The sequence below is a fragment of the Coffea eugenioides genome, unplaced genomic scaffold, assembly GCF_003713205.1.
Source record: "Coffea eugenioides isolate CCC68of unplaced genomic scaffold, Ceug_1.0 ScVebR1_2051;HRSCAF=3012, whole genome shotgun sequence".
Taxonomy (NCBI): domain Eukaryota; kingdom Viridiplantae; phylum Streptophyta; class Magnoliopsida; order Gentianales; family Rubiaceae; genus Coffea; species Coffea eugenioides.
The window spans coordinates 14,161-36,164 of NW_020862504.1; the positions used below are offsets into that span (position 1 = coordinate 14,161).

General features: G+C 34.8%; 4 protein-coding genes across 4 annotated transcripts; all 4 read left to right on the plus strand.

The window, feature by feature from the left end:
* Nucleotides 1-10,934: 10,934 nt before the first annotated feature.
* Nucleotides 10,935-11,846, plus strand: LOC113756193. The gene is made up of 2 exons (XM_027299958.1): nucleotides 10,935-11,231; nucleotides 11,391-11,846. The coding sequence occupies exons 1-2, from the start codon at nucleotides 10,935-10,937 to the stop codon at nucleotides 11,844-11,846; spliced, it is 753 nt and encodes a 250-aa protein (XP_027155759.1).
* Nucleotides 11,847-16,662: 4,816 nt separating this feature from the next.
* Nucleotides 16,663-17,799, plus strand: LOC113756195 (aspartic proteinase CDR1-like). The gene has a single exon (XM_027299959.1). The coding sequence runs from the start codon at nucleotides 16,663-16,665 to the stop codon at nucleotides 17,797-17,799; it is 1,137 nt and encodes a 378-aa protein (XP_027155760.1).
* A 610-nt stretch (nucleotides 17,800-18,409) lies between these two features.
* Nucleotides 18,410-19,321, plus strand: LOC113756196. Its single transcript, XM_027299960.1, has 2 exons — nucleotides 18,410-18,706; nucleotides 18,866-19,321. The coding sequence occupies exons 1-2, from the start codon at nucleotides 18,410-18,412 to the stop codon at nucleotides 19,319-19,321; spliced, it is 753 nt and encodes a 250-aa protein (XP_027155761.1).
* A 1,087-nt stretch (nucleotides 19,322-20,408) lies between these two features.
* On the plus strand, nucleotides 20,409-21,545 carry LOC113756197 (aspartic proteinase CDR1-like). Its single transcript, XM_027299961.1, has one exon. The coding sequence runs from the start codon at nucleotides 20,409-20,411 to the stop codon at nucleotides 21,543-21,545; it is 1,137 nt and encodes a 378-aa protein (XP_027155762.1).
* The last annotated feature ends 459 nt before the right edge of the window (nucleotides 21,546-22,004 follow it).

The window sequence follows — 22,004 nt, forward strand, 5'->3', positions numbered from 1 at the left end:
TTAAAAAACATGAGGGTAATTTAGGCTAAACAAAAACTAAAAGCAAAATATGTTTACACTTACACTCCCTGTTACCAAGACTCATCCTACCTTTTATAGAGTAATGATAATGATATATTTGATGTTGTTACAAGGTAGACGTGTGCTTCATCGTGTGAGGGCAAGTAATTAATACAATTGTCTTGCCAACTCTACATCATCAAGAAACAACAACCAACTTTAGCTGCAGGCTATTGTTGATTGATTGACAATAACATTGAAAATTAAGATTATGTGTCATTTGTTTTACATTAGCTGACAAATTTGGGAAGAGAGAATCCTTTAAAACACTTTGCACATTTACACATTTGCTTGCAGCAAACCTTTGCATAATAGTCAGAAAGTATGGCTAACTTTCGTCTAATCACCACAACCATCGTTCTTTTCCGTCTTTTGATACCAAGAACCAGCCATAGTAGTAGGAGTAGGATAGTTACGAAAATGATTCATTATAATTTTATTCACTCCCCCTATTTTGACACAAATGCTGCCGTACACAGGGATTTGCATATTTCCTTATCTCGCTTAAGATACTTGAAGGTGACAATGCAAGAAGATTTGAAGGTGACAGTACAAGATGATTCAGATGATTCAAATGATGATTCAGATCATGATACTGATTTCGAGACTGGAATTTTTGTTAAAACATCAATACCTGCGTTTTTTATGGGTTTCAACATTGGTTCACGGGATGCTGCTCAATTGGTTGCGTTGGTTACTGGTAGTAATCTACTTTGGGTTCAGTGCAAACCTGGTATAGGCGGCAATAGGACATTCTATAAAAACTATTGGCCTGGGGAGTCTTCAATATATGCTGCTAATGTGAGGTGCGAGGACTTTTGTTCATCTACTCCATTAACATGTATTCCAACACCCACTCTCTGCTGGTATGTATTGAAATATTTGGGTGAAGTCGTTGACCGTGGAAATCTTGCATTTGAACGATTTATTTTCGGTTCATCATTTGACAACCAACCAGCGCATGAGTTAAATCCGTTATTTGGATGTACTAGAAAAAATAGCTACATAGACAAGTTCAATCGTGTCTTGTGGCTTGGCCCTTCTGGAATCTCATTAGCTTCACAACTGGATAGTAGTGAGTTCTCATATTGTATTGGAAATTTAAACGATCCATTTGGTGAAAAAAATATACTAATCATAGGGATAAAGTCCGGAGGAGTTGAAAATTAGGGAGTTCAATTACTACGTAAATCTTGAAGGCATTAATGACAAAAAAGATTTAAGAATCGATAATTTTAAAAGTGGTGGGGGTGCAATTATTGATTCAGGTTCAAGTTTGAGTTTTCTTTATGATATTGCATACGAGAAACTTGATTACATAGGAGACTCATTAGAAAGACGATATTTCTTTTTGGACAAGTATCAACATTGCTATATTGGACACTTGTTTAGGGATTTTAAGGGCTTTACAACAATAGCATTTCATTTTGATGGAGCAACAATGGAATTAGATAGAGAGAATTTGTTCAAGCAAGTATACTCAGATGTGGTATGTTTAAGTGTGTTGAATGTTGCAGAGAATGGTGTCGATCACAGTCTTCTTGGCGTAGAACTCCAAAAATATTTCTATATATCATTTGACATGAATGAAATGCCTGTTAACTTTGAGAGGATCGAATGTGAATATTTCAATAATTGGAGTTGAAGAAAATGATTGACGAATACAGTTGTAAATGCGTGATTTTTAATTTTTATTACCAATCTTTTTTAGATATAATTTATTGAACTTTTCATTTTTTCTTATTAGTTTCATGATTGAAATGTAATAACTCTAATTAAAAGACATGAGGGTAATTTTGGCTAAACAAAAACTAAAAGCAAAATATGTTTACACTTACACTCCCTGTTACCAAGACTCATCCTACCTTTTATAGAGTAATGATAATGATATATTTGATGTTGTTACAAGGTAGACGTGTGCTTCATCGTGTGAGGGCAAGTAATTAATACAATTGTCTTGCCAACTCTACATCATCAAGAAACAACAACCAACTTTAGCTGCAGGCTATTGTTGATTGATTGACAATAACATTGAAAATTAAGATTATGTGTCATTTGTTTTACATTAGCTGACAAATTTGGGAAGAGAGAATCCTTTAAAACACTTTGCACATTTACACATTTGCTTGCAGCAAACCTTTGCATAATAGTCAGAAAGTATGGCTAACTTTCGTCTAATCACCACAACCATCGTTCTTTTCCGTCTTTTGATACCAAGAACCAGCCATAGTAGTAGGAGTAGGATAGTTACGAAAATGATTCATTATAATTTTATTCACTCCCCCTATTTTGACACAAATGCTGCCGTACACAGGGATTTGCATATTTCCTTATCTCGCTTAAGATACTTGAAGGTGACAATGCAAGAAGATTTGAAGGTGACAGTACAAGATGATTCAGATGATTCAAATGATGATTCAGATCATGATACTGATTTCGAGACTGGAATTTTTGTTAAAACATCAATACCTGCGTTTTTTATGGGTTTCAACATTGGTTCACGGGATGCTGCTCAATTGGTTGCGTTGGTTACTGGTAGTAATCTACTTTGGGTTCAGTGCAAACCTGGTATAGGCGGCAATAGGACATTCTATAAAAACTATTGGCCTGGGGAGTCTTCAATATATGCTGCTAATGTGAGGTGCGAGGACTTTTGTTCATCTACTCCATTAACATGTATTCCAACACCCACTCTCTGCTGGTATGTATTGAAATATTTGGGTGAAGTCGTTGACCGTGGAAATCTTGCATTTGAACGATTTATTTTCGGTTCATCATTTGACAACCAACCAGCGCATGAGTTAAATCCGTTATTTGGATGTACTAGAAAAAATAGCTACATAGACAAGTTCAATCGTGTCTTGTGGCTTGGCCCTTCTGGAATCTCATTAGCTTCACAACTGGATAGTAGTGAGTTCTCATATTGTATTGGAAATTTAAACGATCCATTTGGTGAAAAAAATATACTAATCATAGGGATAAAGTCCGGAGGAGTTGAAAATTAGGGAGTTCAATTACTACGTAAATCTTGAAGGCATTAATGACAAAAAAGATTTAAGAATCGATAATTTTAAAAGTGGTGGGGGTGCAATTATTGATTCAGGTTCAAGTTTGAGTTTTCTTTATGATATTGCATACGAGAAACTTGATTACATAGGAGACTCATTAGAAAGACGATATTTCTTTTTGGACAAGTATCAACATTGCTATATTGGACACTTGTTTAGGGATTTTAAGGGCTTTACAACAATAGCATTTCATTTTGATGGAGCAACAATGGAATTAGATAGAGAGAATTTGTTCAAGCAAGTATACTCAGATGTGGTATGTTTAAGTGTGTTGAATGTTGCAGAGAATGGTGTCGATCACAGTCTTCTTGGCGTAGAACTCCAAAAATATTTCTATATATCATTTGACATGAATGAAATGCCTGTTAACTTTGAGAGGATCGAATGTGAATATTTCAATAATTGGAGTTGAAGAAAATGATTGACGAATACAGTTGTAAATGCGTGATTTTTAATTTTTATTACCAATCTTTTTTAGATATAATTTATTGAAACTTTTCATTTTTTCTTATTAGTTTCATGATTGAAATGTAATAACTCTAATTAAAAGACATGAGGGTAATTTAGGCTAAACAAAAACTAAAAGCAAAATATGTTTACACTTACACTCCCTGTTACCAAGACTCATCCTACCTTTTATAGAGTAATGATTGTGAGAACCCGTAAAACCCTAATTATTTTCCTAGGGTTTATTTCCCCTTAATTGCATGTTTTCTGCATTTTCTGGCTTAGAAATATTTTCTTAGTGGATTTTATGAACAGTTATAGTTTTAAGATGATTTTTCTAGCATTGGTGAATGTTTAGAAAATTAAGAGTAAATAGTGGACGTGGGACCCACTAGTGCGAAAAGTTTGGAAAAATTCGGCCAATAAGGTTAAGTTTCGGATACTGGTGGAAATTTATCGGGTGTTAAGAGATAAGTAGAGGGTGACATGGCATTGATGTGAGAGGAACCAAGTGATTGGAAGGCATTAAATGAAGTGCCAAGTGGCACTATGTGATTGGTCCACTTGTTGGACATTTTTGACTTTTCTTATCATGGATTAAATATCTCAAAAATTGACTAAAAATTCATTCTTTCTTACCTCTTGTTGGCCGATTCTCTCTCTTGGACAAGGAAGAAAAACTTCTTCAATTTACAAGCTTCAAACTATCTCAATCTTCCATTCCAACCAATTAAACTTAGATTTGCTCCATAAAATCACTCCATTAGGTGTTAGTAAGTGACTTGGTGAAGTTGTTTTGAAGCTCTAAGGTGGCCAACCTCTCTATCTCTCTTAATTTCTTGGTAAGTGATGCTTGAACACCCTACTACACCTAATGATGGTTATATTATGCTTAGAAGAGGCTTGAGTGTTGGATTATATGATTTATTTCTTGGTTTGGCTTGATTTGGTGAAGTTTTCCATTTTATGATGAATTTTCTGGTTTCATATGATTTTGATGTTTTGGACTAGTATGATGGTTGGTAATAAGGGGCTTTGGCTCTAGTAGGTGTGAATTGTTGTTAAATGCAATCAATTTTGGATTTGGAATGAAATGTGAAAAGTTAGGGTTCTTGAACCCCTATTCTGTCCGAAATTTTAGGTCATAGCTAGAGGCCGAATTGGACTTTGCTCAAAACATGAAAGTTGTAGGTATTGATGATTTTAGTGTGCCTGCAAAATTTCAGGGCAATTGGACAAGTGTAGAGTGAGTTATGCCGTTTTTACTGTTGCTGTTTTTGGTGCACAGAATGTCCGAACTGCGATAGTAATTGCCTGTTTTGACTGGAATTGGTTTGGATTTTGGAGTTGGTGTCTTCTGATGAAATGTAGCTGGATGTCTTAAATAACTTATGCCTTTGGAATTTCGGCATTTAGACTTGTATGGACTGAGATATACCGATTACAGTTTTCTGTGTTTTGCAAACCTGTTTTGGTGATTCTGGTTTAGTGTTTGGCATTTTTGACCTAGTTGGGTCAGGAACTGGATTGAGTGACCTTCTATATTGTTGTAGCCCTGTTTCATAGCTTCGAAACGGTGGGTCTTACACCCCTAACCGATAATTGTAGTGAGAGTTGTGCCATTACCGCATTATGACGTCAAAACCGGTTTTCTTATCAAGGCCAACATTAAAGCCTTTCTTAATTTCTGGTTTGCTTTCATGCTTGTATATGTTTATAAAACCCTATTGGGGTTGTGAATTGGTGTTGTTTATGGCTCGGTATGGTTTGTTGTTTTATGATATTGTGAGCTATGGAACGGCTCTTGACATGAAATGCTTATATGTGTGTTGTTGGGTTGTGATTGAAGAAAAATAATGAAGCCTTATGGCTGGAAAATTTGGTAAACACAAAGGGCATGCTGCCCGAATTTTTACTCGAGATTTAGAAAACTATATTCTCGACTTGAGTAAAGGTTAAGTATTTAACCCTTGAATTTCCATACATGAAACCCTATTGGGCGATAATTGGTTTGACTTTATGACTCGTTATCGAGTCTTATGGTATTTGTTTACATGTTCTAGGGCGTGACGATAGCTCACGACATTCTCCTGACGGAAGTGCATGAAATAGCACTTAATTGATTGGTGAGTGTACTACTCACTTGTGTGCTATTATATGGCTTTGATATTTGACCTTGAGATGTTGTATGTTAATGGATTGATGTGAGAGTGTACTTTATCACTCTCACTTATTGTTTCACATGTTATTGAAAAGTTATTGGAAAGTTATTGGAAAGTTATATGAACTGATATATGAAATGAAATACATGACTTGATATCGATTGGACAAGTATCCAACGACCACAAATGTTATCATTGAGCTCAACCCCATTGGTAGTTGATTGAATCGAGCCGACAAGGGTTTGGTCGTGACAATTAATGAGCCTTGGGTAAAGTTATAAGGAATCTTGTAGTATGAGAGACTCTTGATTCCGGTATACTCGAGTAATACCACAGTGCAAGTGTTTGGAGTGCGGGCCCGGTAGGGGGATGTTTGGTGGAAGGAATGGGAGAGAAGAGGGGTCTACAGTTGGTTACTTTTCAAACATTGACGGAGAGTCAATGAGACCGATCAAGAATTCAAACGAGGAAAAGGGCTCTTGAGAGCCACCCGTATCCTTTTATCCTCATTATTAATGTGTGGCTTTATTTATTTTGGTAAATTGGACTGTTAAGCTTGAGGTATCCATGAACTTGGTTGCTTGAGTTGTATTCTCACTGGGCAATTAGCTCACCCCATTCCTTTTGTTTTCCTTACAGGAATATGACACTTTTGGAATGAATTTTGATAAATGGTTGCCAAATGAACTAGATGAATGACTCTTTTGTATTGTATATAAAATGGGACCCTAAATGTATCATTAGGGCCGTTTTCACTTTTGTTTTGGCAAACCATATATGGAGCGACTTTTGTATCACTTTTAAATGTCATTTTTGGTTTGTAAAGGCTAAATGTTATGTGGTTTATGTAATTCGATGTTTGGTTGGGTTCGGACGAGTCGGTTACTATTCATGGCCGACTCCGGGTTTCATTTTCTTTTATTTTGGGTTTTTTTGCCCTTTTGCCTTATTTGCGCGCGTTATAAGTTCCGGAACGTGAAAGATCGCTCTATACTGCACCGTTAGTCCTGGCGAGAGCTGGGCAGGCAGTCCGCTAACCTCTTTGGTTCGCCTTAGGGGAAGGTGGGGCTGTCACAATGATAATGATATATTTGAGGTTGTTACAAGGTAGACGTGTGCTTCATCGTGTGAGGACATGTAATTAATATAATTCTCTTGCCAACTCTACATTATCAACAAACAACAACCAACTTTAGCTGCAGGCTAGTGCTGATTGATTGACAATAACATTGAAAATTAAGATTATGTGTTATTGTTTTACATGAGATGACAAATTTGGGAAGAGAGAATCCTTTAAAATACTTTACACATTTACACATTTGCTTGCAGCAAACCTTTGTGTAATAGTCAGAAAGTATGGCTAACTTTCATCTAATCACCACAACCATCGTTTTTTTCTGTCTTTTGATACCAAGAACAAGCCATAGTAGTAGGAGTAGGATAGTTACGATAATGATTCATTATAACTCTATTCACTCCCCCTATTTTGACACAAATGCTGCCGTACATAGGAACTTGCATATTTCCTTATCTCGCTTAAGATACTTGAAGGTGACAATGCAAGAATATTTGAAGCTGACAGTACAAGATAATTCAGATGATTCAATTGATGATTCAGATAATGATACTGATTTCGAGATTGAAATTTTTGTTAACACATCAATACCTGTGTTTTTGGTGGGTTTCAACATTGGTTCACGGGAGGCTGCTCAATTGGTTGCGTTGGATATTGGTAGTAATCTGCTTTGGGTTCAGTGCAAACCTGGTATAGGCGGCAATAGTACATTTTATAGAAACTATTGGCCTGCGGAGTCTTAAACATATTCTGCTAATATGAGGTGCGAGGACTTTTGTTCTTCTACTCCATTGACATGTATTCCAACACCCACTCTCTGCTGGTATGTATAGAAATATTTGGGTGAAGTCGTTGTCCGTGAAAATCTTGCATTTGAAAGATTTATTTTCGGTTCATCATTTGACAACCAACCAGCGCATGAGTTCAATCCGTTATTTGGATGTACTAGAAAAAATAACTACATAGACAAGTTCAATCGTGTCTTGGGGCTTGGTCCTTCAGGAATCTCATTAGCTTCACAACTGGATAGTAGTGAGTTCTCATATTGTATTGGAAATTTAAGCGATCCATTTGATGAAAAAAATATACTGATCATAGGGATAAAGTCCGGAGGAGTTGAAGACTCAACTCCTCTTATTTTTAGGGAGTTCCATTACTACGTAAATCTTGAAGGCATTAGCTTTGGGGGTAGGATGCTCGGCATTGACAAAAAGGATTTGAGAATGGATAATTTTAAATGTGGTGTGGGTGCAATTATTGATCTAGGTTCAAGTTTGAGTTTCCTTTGAAGATATTGCAAACGAGAAACTTGAACATGCAATTGTTGATTACATAAGGGACTCTTTGGAAAGACGATATTTCTCTTTGGAAAAGTATCAACTTTGCTATATTGGACACTTGTTTAGGGATTTTAAGGGCTTTAAAGCAATAGCATTTCATTTTTGATGGAGCAACAATGGAATTAGATAAAGAGAATTTGTTTAAACAAGTATACCCAGATGTGGTATGTTTAAGTGTGTTGAATGCTGCAGAGAATTGTGTCGATCACAGTCTTCTTGGCGTAGGACTTCAAAAATATTTCTATATATCATTTGACATGAATGAAATGTATGTTAACTTTGAAAGGATGGAATGCGAATATTTCAATAATTGGAGTTGAAGAAAATGATTGATGAATATAGTTGTAAATGCGTAGTTTATAATTTTTATTATCAATATTTTTTAGATGTAATTTATTGAAAATTTTCATTTTTTCTTATTAGTGTCATGATTGAATTGTAATACCTCTAATTAAAAAACATGAGGGTAATTTAGGCTAAACAAAAACTAAAAGCAAAATATGTTTACACTTACACTCCCTGTTACCAAGACTCATCCTACCTTTTATAGAGTAATGATAATGATATATTTGATGTTGTTACAAGGTAGACGTGTGCTTCATCGTGTGAGGGCAAGTAATTAATACAATTGTCTTGCCAACTCTACATCATCAAGAAACAACAACCAACTTTAGCTGCAGGCTATTGTTGATTGATTGACAATAACATTGAAAATTAAGATTATGTGTCATTTGTTTTACATTAGCTGACAAATTTGGGAAGAGAGAATCCTTTAAAACACTTTGCACATTTACACATTTGCTTGCAGCAAACCTTTGCATAATAGTCAGAAAGTATGGCTAACTTTCGTCTAATCACCACAACCATCGTTCTTTTCCGTCTTTTGATACCAAGAACCAGCCATAGTAGTAGGAGTAGGATAGTTACGAAAATGATTCATTATAATTTTATTCACTCCCCCTATTTTGACACAAATGCTGCCGTACACAGGGATTTGCATATTTCCTTATCTCGCTTAAGATACTTGAAGGTGACAATGCAAGAAGATTTGAAGGTGACAGTACAAGATGATTCAGATGGTTCAAATGATGATTCAGATCATGATACTGATTTCGAGACTGGAATTTTTGTTAAAACATCAATACCTGCGTTTTTTATGGGTTTCAACATTGGTTCACGGGATGCTGCTCAATTGGTTGCGTTGGTTACTGGTAGTAATCTACTTTGGGTTCAGTGCAAACCTGGTATAGGCGGCAATAGGACATTTTATAGAAACTATTGGCCTGCGGAGTCTTAAACATATTCTGCTAATATGAGGTGCGAGGACTTTTGTTTTTCTACTCCATTGACATGTATTCCAACACCCACTCTCTGCTGGTATGTATAGAAATATTTGGGTGAAGTCGTTGTCCGTGGAAATCTTGCATTTGAACGATTTATTTTCGGTTCATCATTTGACAACCAACCAGCGCATGAGTTAAATCCGTCATTTGGATGTACTAGAAAAAATAGCTACATAGACAAGTTCAATCGTGTCTTGTGGCTTGGCCCTTCTGGAATCTCATTAGCTTCACAACTGGATAGTAGTGAGTTCTCATATTGTATTGGAAATTTCAACGATCCATTTGGTGAAAAAAATATACTAATCATAGGGATAAAGTCCGGAGGAGTTGAATTTTCAACTCCTCTTATTATTAGGGAGTTCAATTACTACGTAAATCTTGAAGGCATTAATGACAAAAAAGATTTAAGAATCGATAATTTTAAAAGTGGTGGGGGTGCAATTATTGATTCAGGTTCAAGTTTGAGTTTTCTTTATGATATTGCATACGAGAAACTTGATTACATAGGAGACTCATTAGAAAGACGATATTTTTTTTGGACAAGTATCAACATTGCTATATTGGACACTTGTTTAGGGATTTTAAGGGCTTTACAACAATAGCATTTCATTTTGATGGAGCAACAATGGAATTAGATAGAGAGAATTTGTTCAAGCAAGTATACTCAGATGTGGTACGTTTAAGTGTGTTGAATGTTGCAGAGAATGGTGTCGATCACAGTCTTCTTGGCGTAGAACTCCAAAAATATTTCTATATATCATTTGACATGAATGAAATGCCTGTTAACTTTGAGAGGATCGAATGTGAATATTTCAATAATTGGAGTTGAAGAAAATGATTGACGAATACAGTTGTAAATGCGTGATTTTTAATTTTTATTACCAATCTTTTTTAGATATAATTTATTGAAACTTTTCATTTTTTCTTATTAGTTTCATGATTGAAATGTAATAACTCTAATTAAAAGACATGAGGGTAATTTAGGCTAAACAAAAACTAAAAGCAAAATATGTTTACACTTACACTCCCTGTTACCAAGACTCATCCTACCTTTTATAGAGTAATGATAATGATATATTTGAGGTTGTTACAAGGTAGACGTGTGCTTCATCGTGTGAGGACATGTAATTAATATAATTCTCTTGCCAACTCTACATTATCAACAAACAACAACCAACTTTAGCTGCAGGCTAGTGCTGATTGATTGACAATAACATTGAAAATTAAGATTATGTGTTATTGTTTTACATGAGATGACAAATTTGGGAAGAGAGAATCCTTTAAAATACTTTACACATTTACACATTTGCTTGCAGCAAACCTTTGTGTAATAGTCAGAAAGTATGGCTAACTTTCATCTAATCACCACAACCATCGTTTTTTTCCGTCTTTTGATACCAAGAACAAGCCATAGTAGTAGGAGTAGGATAGTTACGATAATGATTCATTATAACTCTATTCACTCCCCCTATTTTGACACAAATGCTGCCGTACATAGGAACTTGCATATTTCCTTATCTCGCTTAAGATACTTGAAGGTGACAATGCAAGAATATTTGAAGCTGACAGTACAAGATAATTCAGATGATTCAATTGATGATTCAGATAATGATACTGATTTCGAGATTGAAATTTTTGTTAACACATCAATACCTGTGTTTTTGGTGGGTTTCAACATTGGTTCACGGGAGGCTGCTCAATTGGTTGCGTTGGATATTGGTAGTAATCTGCTTTGGGTTCAGTGCAAACCTGGTATAGGCGGCAATAGTACATTTTATAGAAACTATTGGCCTGCGGAGTCTTAAACATATTCTGCTAATATGAGGTGCGAGGACTTTTGTTCTTCTACTCCATTGACATGTATTCCAACACCCACTCTCTGCTGGTATGTATAGAAATATTTGGGTGAAGTCGTTGTCCGTGAAAATCTTGCATTTGAAAGATTTATTTTCGGTTCATCATTTGACAACCAACCAGCGCATGAGTTCAATCCGTTATTTGGATGTACTAGAAAAAATAACTACATAGACAAGTTCAATCGTGTCTTGGGGCTTGGTCCTTCAGGAATCTCATTAGCTTCACAACTGGATAGTAGTGAGTTCTCATATTGTATTGGAAATTTAAGCGATCCATTTGATGAAAAAAATATACTGATCATAGGGATAAAGTCCGGAGGAGTTGAAGACTCAACTCCTCTTATTTTTAGGGAGTTCCATTACTACGTAAATCTTGAAGGCATTAGCTTTGGGGGTAGGATGCTCGGCATTGACAAAAAGGATTTGAGAATGGATAATTTTAAATGTGGTGTGGGTGCAATTATTGATCTAGGTTCAAGTTTGAGTTTCCTTTGAAGATATTGCAAACGAGAAACTTGAACATGCAATTGTTGATTACATAAGGGACTCTTTGGAAAGACGATATTTCTCTTTGGAAAAGTATCAACTTTGCTATATTGGACACTTGTTTAGGGATTTTAAGGGCTTTAAAGCAATAGCATTTCATTTTTGATGGAGCAACAATGGAATTAGATAAAGAGAATTTGTTTAAACAAGTATACCCAGATGTGGTATGTTTAAGTGTGTTGAATGCTGCAGAGAATTGTGTCGATCACAGTCTTCTTGGCGTAGGACTTCAAAAATATTTCTATATATCATTTGACATGAATGAAATGTATGTTAACTTTGAAAGGATGGAATGCGAATATTTCAATAATTGGAGTTGAAGAAAATGATTGATGAATATAGTTGTAAATGCGTAGTTTATAATTTTTATTATCAATATTTTTTAGATGTAATTTATTGAAAATTTTCATTTTTTCTTATTAGTGTCATGATTGAATTGTAATACCTCTAATTAAAAAACATGAGGGTAATTTAGGCTAAACAAAAACTAAAAGCAAAATATGTTTACACTTACACTCCCTGTTACCAAGACTCATCCTACCTTTTATAGAGTAATGATAATGATATATTTGATGTTGTTACAAGGTAGACGTGTGCTTCATCGTGTGAGGGCAAGTAATTAATACAATTGTCTTGCCAACTCTACATCATCAAGAAACAACAACCAACTTTAGCTGCAGGCTATTGTTGATTGATTGACAATAACATTGAAAATTAAGATTATGTGTCATTTGTTTTACATTAGCTGACAAATTTGGGAAGAGAGAATCCTTTAAAACACTTTGCACATTTACACATTTGCTTGCAGCAAACCTTTGCATAATAGTCAGAAAGTATGGCTAACTTTCGTCTAATCACCACAACCATCGTTCTTTTCCGTCTTTTGATACCAAGAACCAGCCATAGTAGTAGGAGTAGGATAGTTACGAAAATGATTCATTATAATTTTATTCACTCCCCCTATTTTGACACAAATGCTGCCGTACACAGGGATTTGCATATTTCCTTATCTCGCTTAAGATACTTGAAGGTGACAATGCAAGAAGATTTGAAGGTGACAGTACAAGATGATTCAGATGGTTCAAATGATGATTCAGATCATGATACTGATTTCGAGACTGGAATTTTTGTTAAAACATCAATACCTGCGTTTTTTATGGGTTTCAACATTGGTTCACGGGATGCTGCTCAATTGGTTGCGTTGGTTACTGGTAGTAATCTACTTTGGGTTCAGTGCAAACCTGGTATAGGCGGCAATAGGACATTCTATAAAAACTATTGGCCTGGGGAGTCTTCAATATATGCTGCTAATGTGAGGTGCGAGGACTTTTGTTCATCTACTCCATTGACATGTATTCCAACACCCACTCTCTGCTGGTATGTATTGAAATATTTGGGTGAAGTCGTTGTCCGTGGAAATCTTGCATTTGAACGATTTATTTTCGGTTCATCATTTGACAACCAACCAGCGCATGAGTTAAATCCGTTATTTGGATGTACTAGAAAAAATAGCTACATAGACAAGTTCAATCGTGTCTTGTGGCTTGGCCCTTCTGGAATCTCATTAGCTTCACAACTGGATAGTAGTGAGTTCTCATATTGTATTGGAAATTTAAACGATCCATTTGGTGAAAAAAATATACTAATCATAGGGATAAAGTCCGGAGGAGTTGAAAATTAGGGAGTTCAATTACTACGTAAATCTTGAAGGCATTAATGACAAAAAAGATTTAAGAATCGATAATTTTAAAAGTGGTGGGGGTGCAATTATTGATTCAGGTTCAAGTTTGAGTTTTCTTTATGATATTGCATACGAGAAACTTGATTACATAGGAGACTCATTAGAAAGACGATATTTCTTTTTGGACAAGTATCAACATTGCTATATTGGACACTTGTTTAGGGATTTTAAGGGCTTTACAACAATAGCATTTCATTTTGATGGAGCAACAATGGAATTAGATAGAGAGAATTTGTTCAAGCAAGTATACTCAGATGTGGTATGTTTAAGTGTGTTGAATGTTGCAGAGAATGGTGTCGATCACAGTCTTCTTGGCGTAGAACTCCAAAAATATTTCTATATATCATTTGACATGAATGAAATGCCTGTTAACTTTGAGAGGATCGAATGTGAATATTTCAATAATTGGAGTTGAAGAAAATGATTGACGAATACAGTTGTAAATGCGTGATTTTTAATTTTTATTACCAATCTTTTTTAGATATAATTTATTGAAACTTTTCATTTTTTCTTATTAGTTTCATGATTGAAATGTAATAACTCTAATTAAAAGACATGAGGGTAATTTAGGCTAAACAAAAACTAAAAGCAAAATATGTTTACACTTACACTCCCTGTTACCAAGACTCATCCTACCTTTTATAGAGTAATGATAATGATATATTTGAGGTTGTTACAAGGTAGACGTGTGCTTTATCGTGTGAGGACATGTAATTAATATAATTCTCTTACCAACTCTACATTATCAACAAACAACAACCAACTTTAGCTGCAGGCTAGTGCTGATTGATTGACAATAACATTGAAAATTAAGATTATGTGTTATTGTTTTACATGAGATGACAAATTTGGGAAGAGAGAATCCTTTAAAATATTTTACACATTTACACATTTGCTTGCAGCAAACCTTTGTGTAATAGTCAGAAAGTATGGCTAACTTTCATCTAATCACCACAACCATCATTTTTTTCTGTCTTTTGATACCAAGAACAAGCCATAGTAGTAGGAGTAGGATAGTTACGATAATGATTAATTATAACTCTATTCACTCCCCCTATTTTGACACAAATGCTGCCGTACATAGGAACTTACATATTTCCTTATCTCGCTTAAGATACTTGAAGGTGACAATGCAAGAATATTTGAAGCTGACAGTACAAGATAATTCAGATGATTCAATTGATGATTCAGATAATGATACTGATTTCGAGATTGAAATTTTTGTTAACACATCAATACCTGTGTTTTTGGTGGGTTTCAACATTGGTTCACGGGAGGCTGCTCAATTGGTTGCGTTGGATATTGGTAGTAATCTGCTTTGGGTTCAGTGCAAACCTGGTATAGGCGGCAATAGTACATTTTATAGAAACTATTGGCCTGCGGAGTCTTAAACATATTCTGCTAATATGAGGTGCGAGGACTTTTGTTCTTCTACTCCATTGACATGTATTCCAACACCCACTCTTTACTGGTATGTATAGAAATATTTGGGTGAAGTCGTTGTCCGTGAAAATCTTGCATTTGAAAGATTTATTTTCGGTTCATCATTTGACTACCAACCAGCGCATGAGTTCAATCCGTTATTTGGATGTACTAGAAAAAATAACTACATAGACAAGTTCAATCGTGTCTTGGGGCTTGGTCCTTCAGGAATCTCATTAGCTTCACAACTGGATAGTAGTGAGTTCTCATATTGTATTGGAAATTTAAGCGATCCATTTGATGAAAAAAATATACTGATCATAGGGATAAAGTCCGGAGGAGTTGAAGACTCAACTCCTCTTATTTTTAGGGAGTTCCATTACTACGTAAATCTTGAAGGCATTAGCTTTGGGGGTAGGATGCTCGGCATTGACAAAAAGGATTTGAGAATGGATAATTTTAAATGTGGTGTGGGTGCAATTATTGATCTAGGTTCAAGTTTGAGTTTCCTTTGAAGATATTGCAAACGAGAAACTTGAACATGCAATTGTTGATTACATAAGGGACTCTTTGGAAAGACGATATTTCTCTTTGGAAAAGTATCAACTTTGCTATATTGGACACTTGTTTAGGGATTTTAAGGGCTTTAAAGCAATAGCATTTCATTTTTGATGGAGCAACAATGGAATTAGATAAAGAGAATTTGTTTAAACAAGTATACCCAGATGTGGTATGTTTAAGTGTGTTGAATGCTGCAGAGAATTGTGTCGATCACAGTCTTCTTGGCGTAGGACTTCAAAAATATTTCTATATATCATTTGACATGAATGAAATGTATGTTAACTTTGAAAGGATGGAATGCGAATATTTCAATAATTGGAGTTGAAGAAAATGATTGATGAATATAGTTGTAAATGCGTAGTTTATAATTTTTATTATCAATATTTTTTAGATGTAATTTATTGAAAATTTTCATTTTTTCTTATTAGTGTCATGATTGAATTGTAATACCTCTAATTAAAAAACATGAGGGTAATTTAGGCTAAACAAAAACTAAAAGCAAAATATGTTTACACTTACACTCCCTGTTACCAAGACTCATCCTACCTTTTATAGAGTAATGATAATGATATATTTGATGTTGTTACAAGGTAGACGTGTGCTTCATCGTGTGAGGGCAAGTAATTAATACAATTGTCTTGCCAACTCTACATCATCAAGAAACAACAACCAACTTTAGCTGCAGGCTATTGTTGATTGATTGACAATAACATTGAAAATTAAGATTATGTGTCATTTGTTTTACATTAGCTGACAAATTTGGGAAGAGAGAATCCTTTAAAACACTTTGCACATTTACACATTTGCTTGCAGCAAACCTTTGCATAATAGTCAGAAAGTATGGCTAACTTTCGTCTAATCACCACAACCATCGTTCTTTTCCGTCTTTTGATACCAAGAACCAGCCATAGTAGTAGGAGTAGGATAGTTACGAAAATGATTCATTATAATTTTATTCACTCCCTCTATTTTGACACAAATGCTGCCGTACACAGGGATTTGCATATTTCCTTATCTCGCTTAAGATACTTGAAGGTGACAATGCAAGAAGATTTGAAGGTGACAGTACAAGATGATTCAGATGATTCAAATGATGATTCAGATCATGATACTGATTTCGAGACTGGAATTTTTGTTAAAACATCAATACCTGCGTTTTTTATGGGTTTCAACATTGGTTCACGGGATGCTGCTCAATTGGTTGCGTTGGTTACTGGTAGTAATCTACTTTGGCTTCAGTGCAAACCTGGTATAGGCGGCAATAGGACATTCTATAAAAACTATTGGCCTGGGGAGTCTTCAATATATGCTGCTAATGTGAGGTGCGAGGACTTTTGTTCATCTACTCCATTGACATGTATTCCAACACCCACTCTCTGCTGGTATGTATTGAAATATTTGGGTGAAATCGTTGTTCGTGGAAATCTTGCATTTGAACGATTTATTTTCGGTTCATCATTTGATAACCAACCAGCGCATGAGTTAAATCCGTTATTTGGATGTACTAGAAAAAATAGCTGCATAGACAAGTTCAATGGTGTCTCGGGGCTTGGTCCTTCAGGAATCTCATTAACTTCACAACTGGATAATAGTGAGTTCTCATATTGTATTGAAAATTTAAACGATCCATTTGACGAAAAAAATATACTGATCATAGGGATAAAGTCCGGAGGAGTTGAAAACTCAACTCCTCTTATTATTAGGGAGTTCCATTACTACGTGAATGTTGAAGGCATTAATGACAAAAAAGATTTAAGAATCGATAATTTTAAAAGTGGTGGGGGTGCAATTATTGATTCAGGTTCAAGTTTGAGTTTTCTTTATGATATTGCATACGAGAAACTTGATTACATAGGAGACTCATTAGAAAGACGATATTTCTTTTTGGACAAGTATCAACATTGCTATATTGGACACTTGTTTAGGGATTTTAAGGGCTTTACAACAATAGCATTTCATTTTGATGGAGCAACAATGGAATTAGATAGAGAGAATTTGTTCAAGCAAGTATACTCAGATGTGGTATGTTTAAGTGTGTTGAATGTTGCAGAGAATGGTGTCGATCACAGTCTTCTTGGCGTAGAACTCCAAAAATATTTCTATATATCATTTGACATGAATGAAATGCCTGTTAACTTTGAGAGGATCGAATGTGAATATTTCAATAATTGGAGTTGAAGAAAATGATTGACGAATACAGTTGTAAATGCGTGATTTTTAATTTTTATTACCAATCTTTTTTAGATATAATTTATTGAAACTTTTCATTTTTTCTTATTAGTTTCATGATTGAAATGTAATAACTCTAATTAAAAGACATGAGGGTAATTTAGGCTAAACAAAAACTAAAAGCAAAATATGTTTACACTTACACTCCCTGTTACCAAGACTCATCCTACCTTTTATAGAGTAATGATAATGATATATTTGAGGTTGTTACAAGGTAGACGTGTGCTTCATCGTGTGAGGACATGTAATTAATATAATTCTCTTGCCAACTCTACATTATCAACAAACAACAACCAACTTTAGCTGCAGGCTAGTGCTGATTGATTGACAATAACATTGAAAATTAAGATTATGTGTTATTGTTTTACATGAGATGACAAATTTGGGAAGAGAGAATCCTTTAAAATACTTTACACATTTACACATTTGCTTGCAGCAAACCTTTGTGTAATAGTCAGAAAGTATGGCTAACTTTCATCTAATCACCACAACCATCGTTTTTTTCCGTCTTTTGATACCAAGAACAAGCCATAGTAGTAGGAGTAGGATAGTTACGATAATGATTCATTATAACTCTATTCACTCCCCCTATTTTGACACAAATGCTGCCGTACATAGGAACTTGCATATTTCCTTATCTCGCTTAAGATACTTGAAGGTGACAATGCAAGAATATTTGAAGCTGACAGTACAAGATAATTCAGATGATTCAATTGATGATTCAGATAATGATACTGATTTCGAGATTGAAATTTTTGTTAACACATCAATACCTGTGTTTTTGGTGGGTTTCAACATTGGTTCACGGGAGGCTGCTCAATTGGTTGCGTTGGATATTGGTAGTAATCTGCTTTGGGTTCAGTGCAAACCTGGTATAGGCGGCAATAGTACATTTTATAGAAACTATTGGCCTGCGGAGTCTTAAACATATTCTGCTAATATGAGGTGCGAGGACTTTTGTTCTTCTACTCCATTGACATGTATTCCAACACCCACTCTCTGCTGGTATGTATAGAAATATTTGGGTGAAGTCGTTGTCCGTGAAAATCTTGCATTTGAAAGATTTATTTTCGGTTCATCATTTGACAACCAACCAGCGCATGAGTTCAATCCGTTATTTGGATGTACTAGAAAAAATAACTACATAGACAAGTTCAATCGTGTCTTGGGGCTTGGTCCTTCAGGAATCTCATTAGCTTCACAACTGGATAGTAGTGAGTTCTCATATTGTATTGGAAATTTAAGCGATCCATTTGATGAAAAAAATATACTGATCATAGGGATAAAGTCCGGAGGAGTTGAAGACTCAACTCCTCTTATTTTTAGGGAGTTCCATTACTACGTAAATCTTGAAGGCATTAGCTTTGGGGGTAGGATGCTCGGCATTGACAAAAAGGATTTGAGAATGGATAATTTTAAATGTGGTGTGGGTGCAATTATTGATCTAGGTTCAAGTTTGAGTTTCCTTTGAAGATATTGCAAACGAGAAACTTGAACATGCAATTGTTGATTACATAAGGGACTCTTTGGAAAGACGATATTTCTCTTTGGAAAAGTATCAACTTTGCTATATTGGACACTTGTTTAGGGATTTTAAGGGCTTTAAAGCAATAGCATTTCATTTTTGATGGAGCAACAATGGAATTAGATAAAGAGAATTTGTTTAAACAAGTATACCCAGATGTGGTATGTTTAAGTGTGTTGAATGCTGCAGAGAATTGTGTCGATCACAGTCTTCTTGGCGTAGGACTTCAAAAATATTTCTATATATCATTTGACATGAATGAAATGTATGTTAACTTTGAAAGGATGGAATGCGAATATTTCAATAATTGGAGTTGAAGAAAATGATTGATGAATATAGTTGTAAATGCGTAGTTTATAATTTTTATTATCAATATTTTTTAGATGTAATTTATTGAAAATTTTCATTTTTTCTTATTAGTGTCATGATTGAATTGTAATACCTCTAATTAAAAAACATGAGGGTAATTTAGGCTAAACAAAAACTAAAAGCAAAATATGTTTACACTTACACTCCCTGTTACCAAGACTCATCCTACCTTTTATAGAGTAATGATAATGATATATTTGATGTTGTTACAAGGTAGACGTGTGCTTCATCGTGTGAGGGCAAGTAATTAATACAATTGTCTTGCCAACTCTACATCATCAAGAAACAACAACCAACTTTAGCTGCAGGCTATTGTTGATTGATTGACAATAACATTGAAAATTAAGATTATGTGTCATTTGTTTTACATTAGCTGACAAATTTGGGAAGAGAGAATCCTTTAAAACACTTTGCACATTTACACATTTGCTTGCAGCAAACCTTTGCATAATAGTCAGAAAGTATGGCTAACTTTCGTCTAATCACCACAACCATCGTTCTTTTCCGTCTTTTGATACCAAGAACCAGCCATAGTAGTAGGAGTAGGATAGTTACGAAAATGATTCATTATAATTTTATTCACTCCCTCTATTTTGACACAAATGCTGCCGTACACAGGGATTTGCATATTTCCTTATCTCGCTTAAGATACTTGAAGGTGACAATGCAAGAAGATTTGAAGGTGACAGTACAAGATGATTCAGATGATTCAAATGATGATTCAGATCATGATACTGATTTCGAGACTGGAATTTTTGTTAAAACATCAATACCTGCGTTTTTTATGGGTTTCAACATTGGTTCACGGGATGCTGCTCAATTGGTTGCGTTGGTTACTGGTAGTAATCTACTTTGGCTTCAGTGCAAACCTGGTATAGGCGGCAATAGGACATTCTATAAAAACTATTGGCCTGGGGAGTCTTCAATATATGCTGCTAATGTGAGGTGCGAGGACTTTTGTTCATCTACTCCATTGACATGTATTCCAACACCCACTCTCTGCTGGTATGTATTGAAATATTTGGGTGAAATCGTTGTTCGTGGAAATCTTGCATTTGAACGATTTATTTTCGGTTCATCATTTGATAACCAACCAGCGCATGAGTTAAATCCGTTATTTGGATGTACTAGAAAAAATAGCTGCATAGACAAGTTCAATGGTGTCTCGGGGCTTGGTCCTTCAGGAATCTCATTAACTTCACAACTGGATAATAGTGAGTTCTCATATTGTATTGAAAATTTAAACGATCCATTTGACGAAAAAAATATACTGATCATAGGGATAAAGTCCGGAGGAGTTGAAAACTCAACTCCTCTTATTATTAGGGAGTTCCATTACTACGTGAATGTTGAAGGCATTAATGACAAAAAAGATTTAAGAATCGATAATTTTAAAAGTGGTGGGGGTGCAATTATTGATTCAGGTTCAAGTTTGAGTTTTCTTTATGATATTGCATACGAGAAACTTGATTACATAGGAGACTCATTAGAAAGACGATATTTCTTTTTGGACAAGTATCAACATTGCTATATTGGACACTTGTTTAGGGATTTTAAGGGCTTTACAACAATAGCATTTCATTTTGATGGAGCAACAATGGAATTAGATAGAGAGAATTTGTTCAAGCAAGTATACTCAGATGTGGTATGTTTAAGTGTGTTGAATGTTGCAGAGAATGGTGTCGATCACAGTCTTCTTGGCGTAGAACTCCAAAAATATTTCTATATATCATTTGACATGAATGAAATGCCTGTTAACTTTGAGAGGATCGAATGTGAATATTTCAATAATTGGAGTTGAAGAAAATGATTGACGAATACAGTTGTAAATGCGTGATTTTTAATTTTTATTACCAATCTTTTTTAGATATAATTTATTGAAACTTTTCATTTTTTCTTATTAGTTTCATGATTGAAATGTAATAACTCTAATTAAAAGACATGAGGGTAATTTAGGCTAAACAAAAACTAAAAGCAAAATATGTTTACACTTACACTCCCTGTTACCAAGACTCATCCTACCTTTTATAGAGTAATGATAATGATATATTTGAGGTTGTTACAAGGTAGACGTGTGCTTCATCGTGTGAGGACATGTAATTAATATAATTCTCTTGCCAACTCTACATTATCAACAAACAACAACCAACTTTAGCTGCAGGCTAGTGCTGATTGATTGACAATAACATTGAAAATTAAGATTATGTGTGTAGACACCAAATTTTTTTAAATAATTTGTATGTTGCATCTAATTCATGAT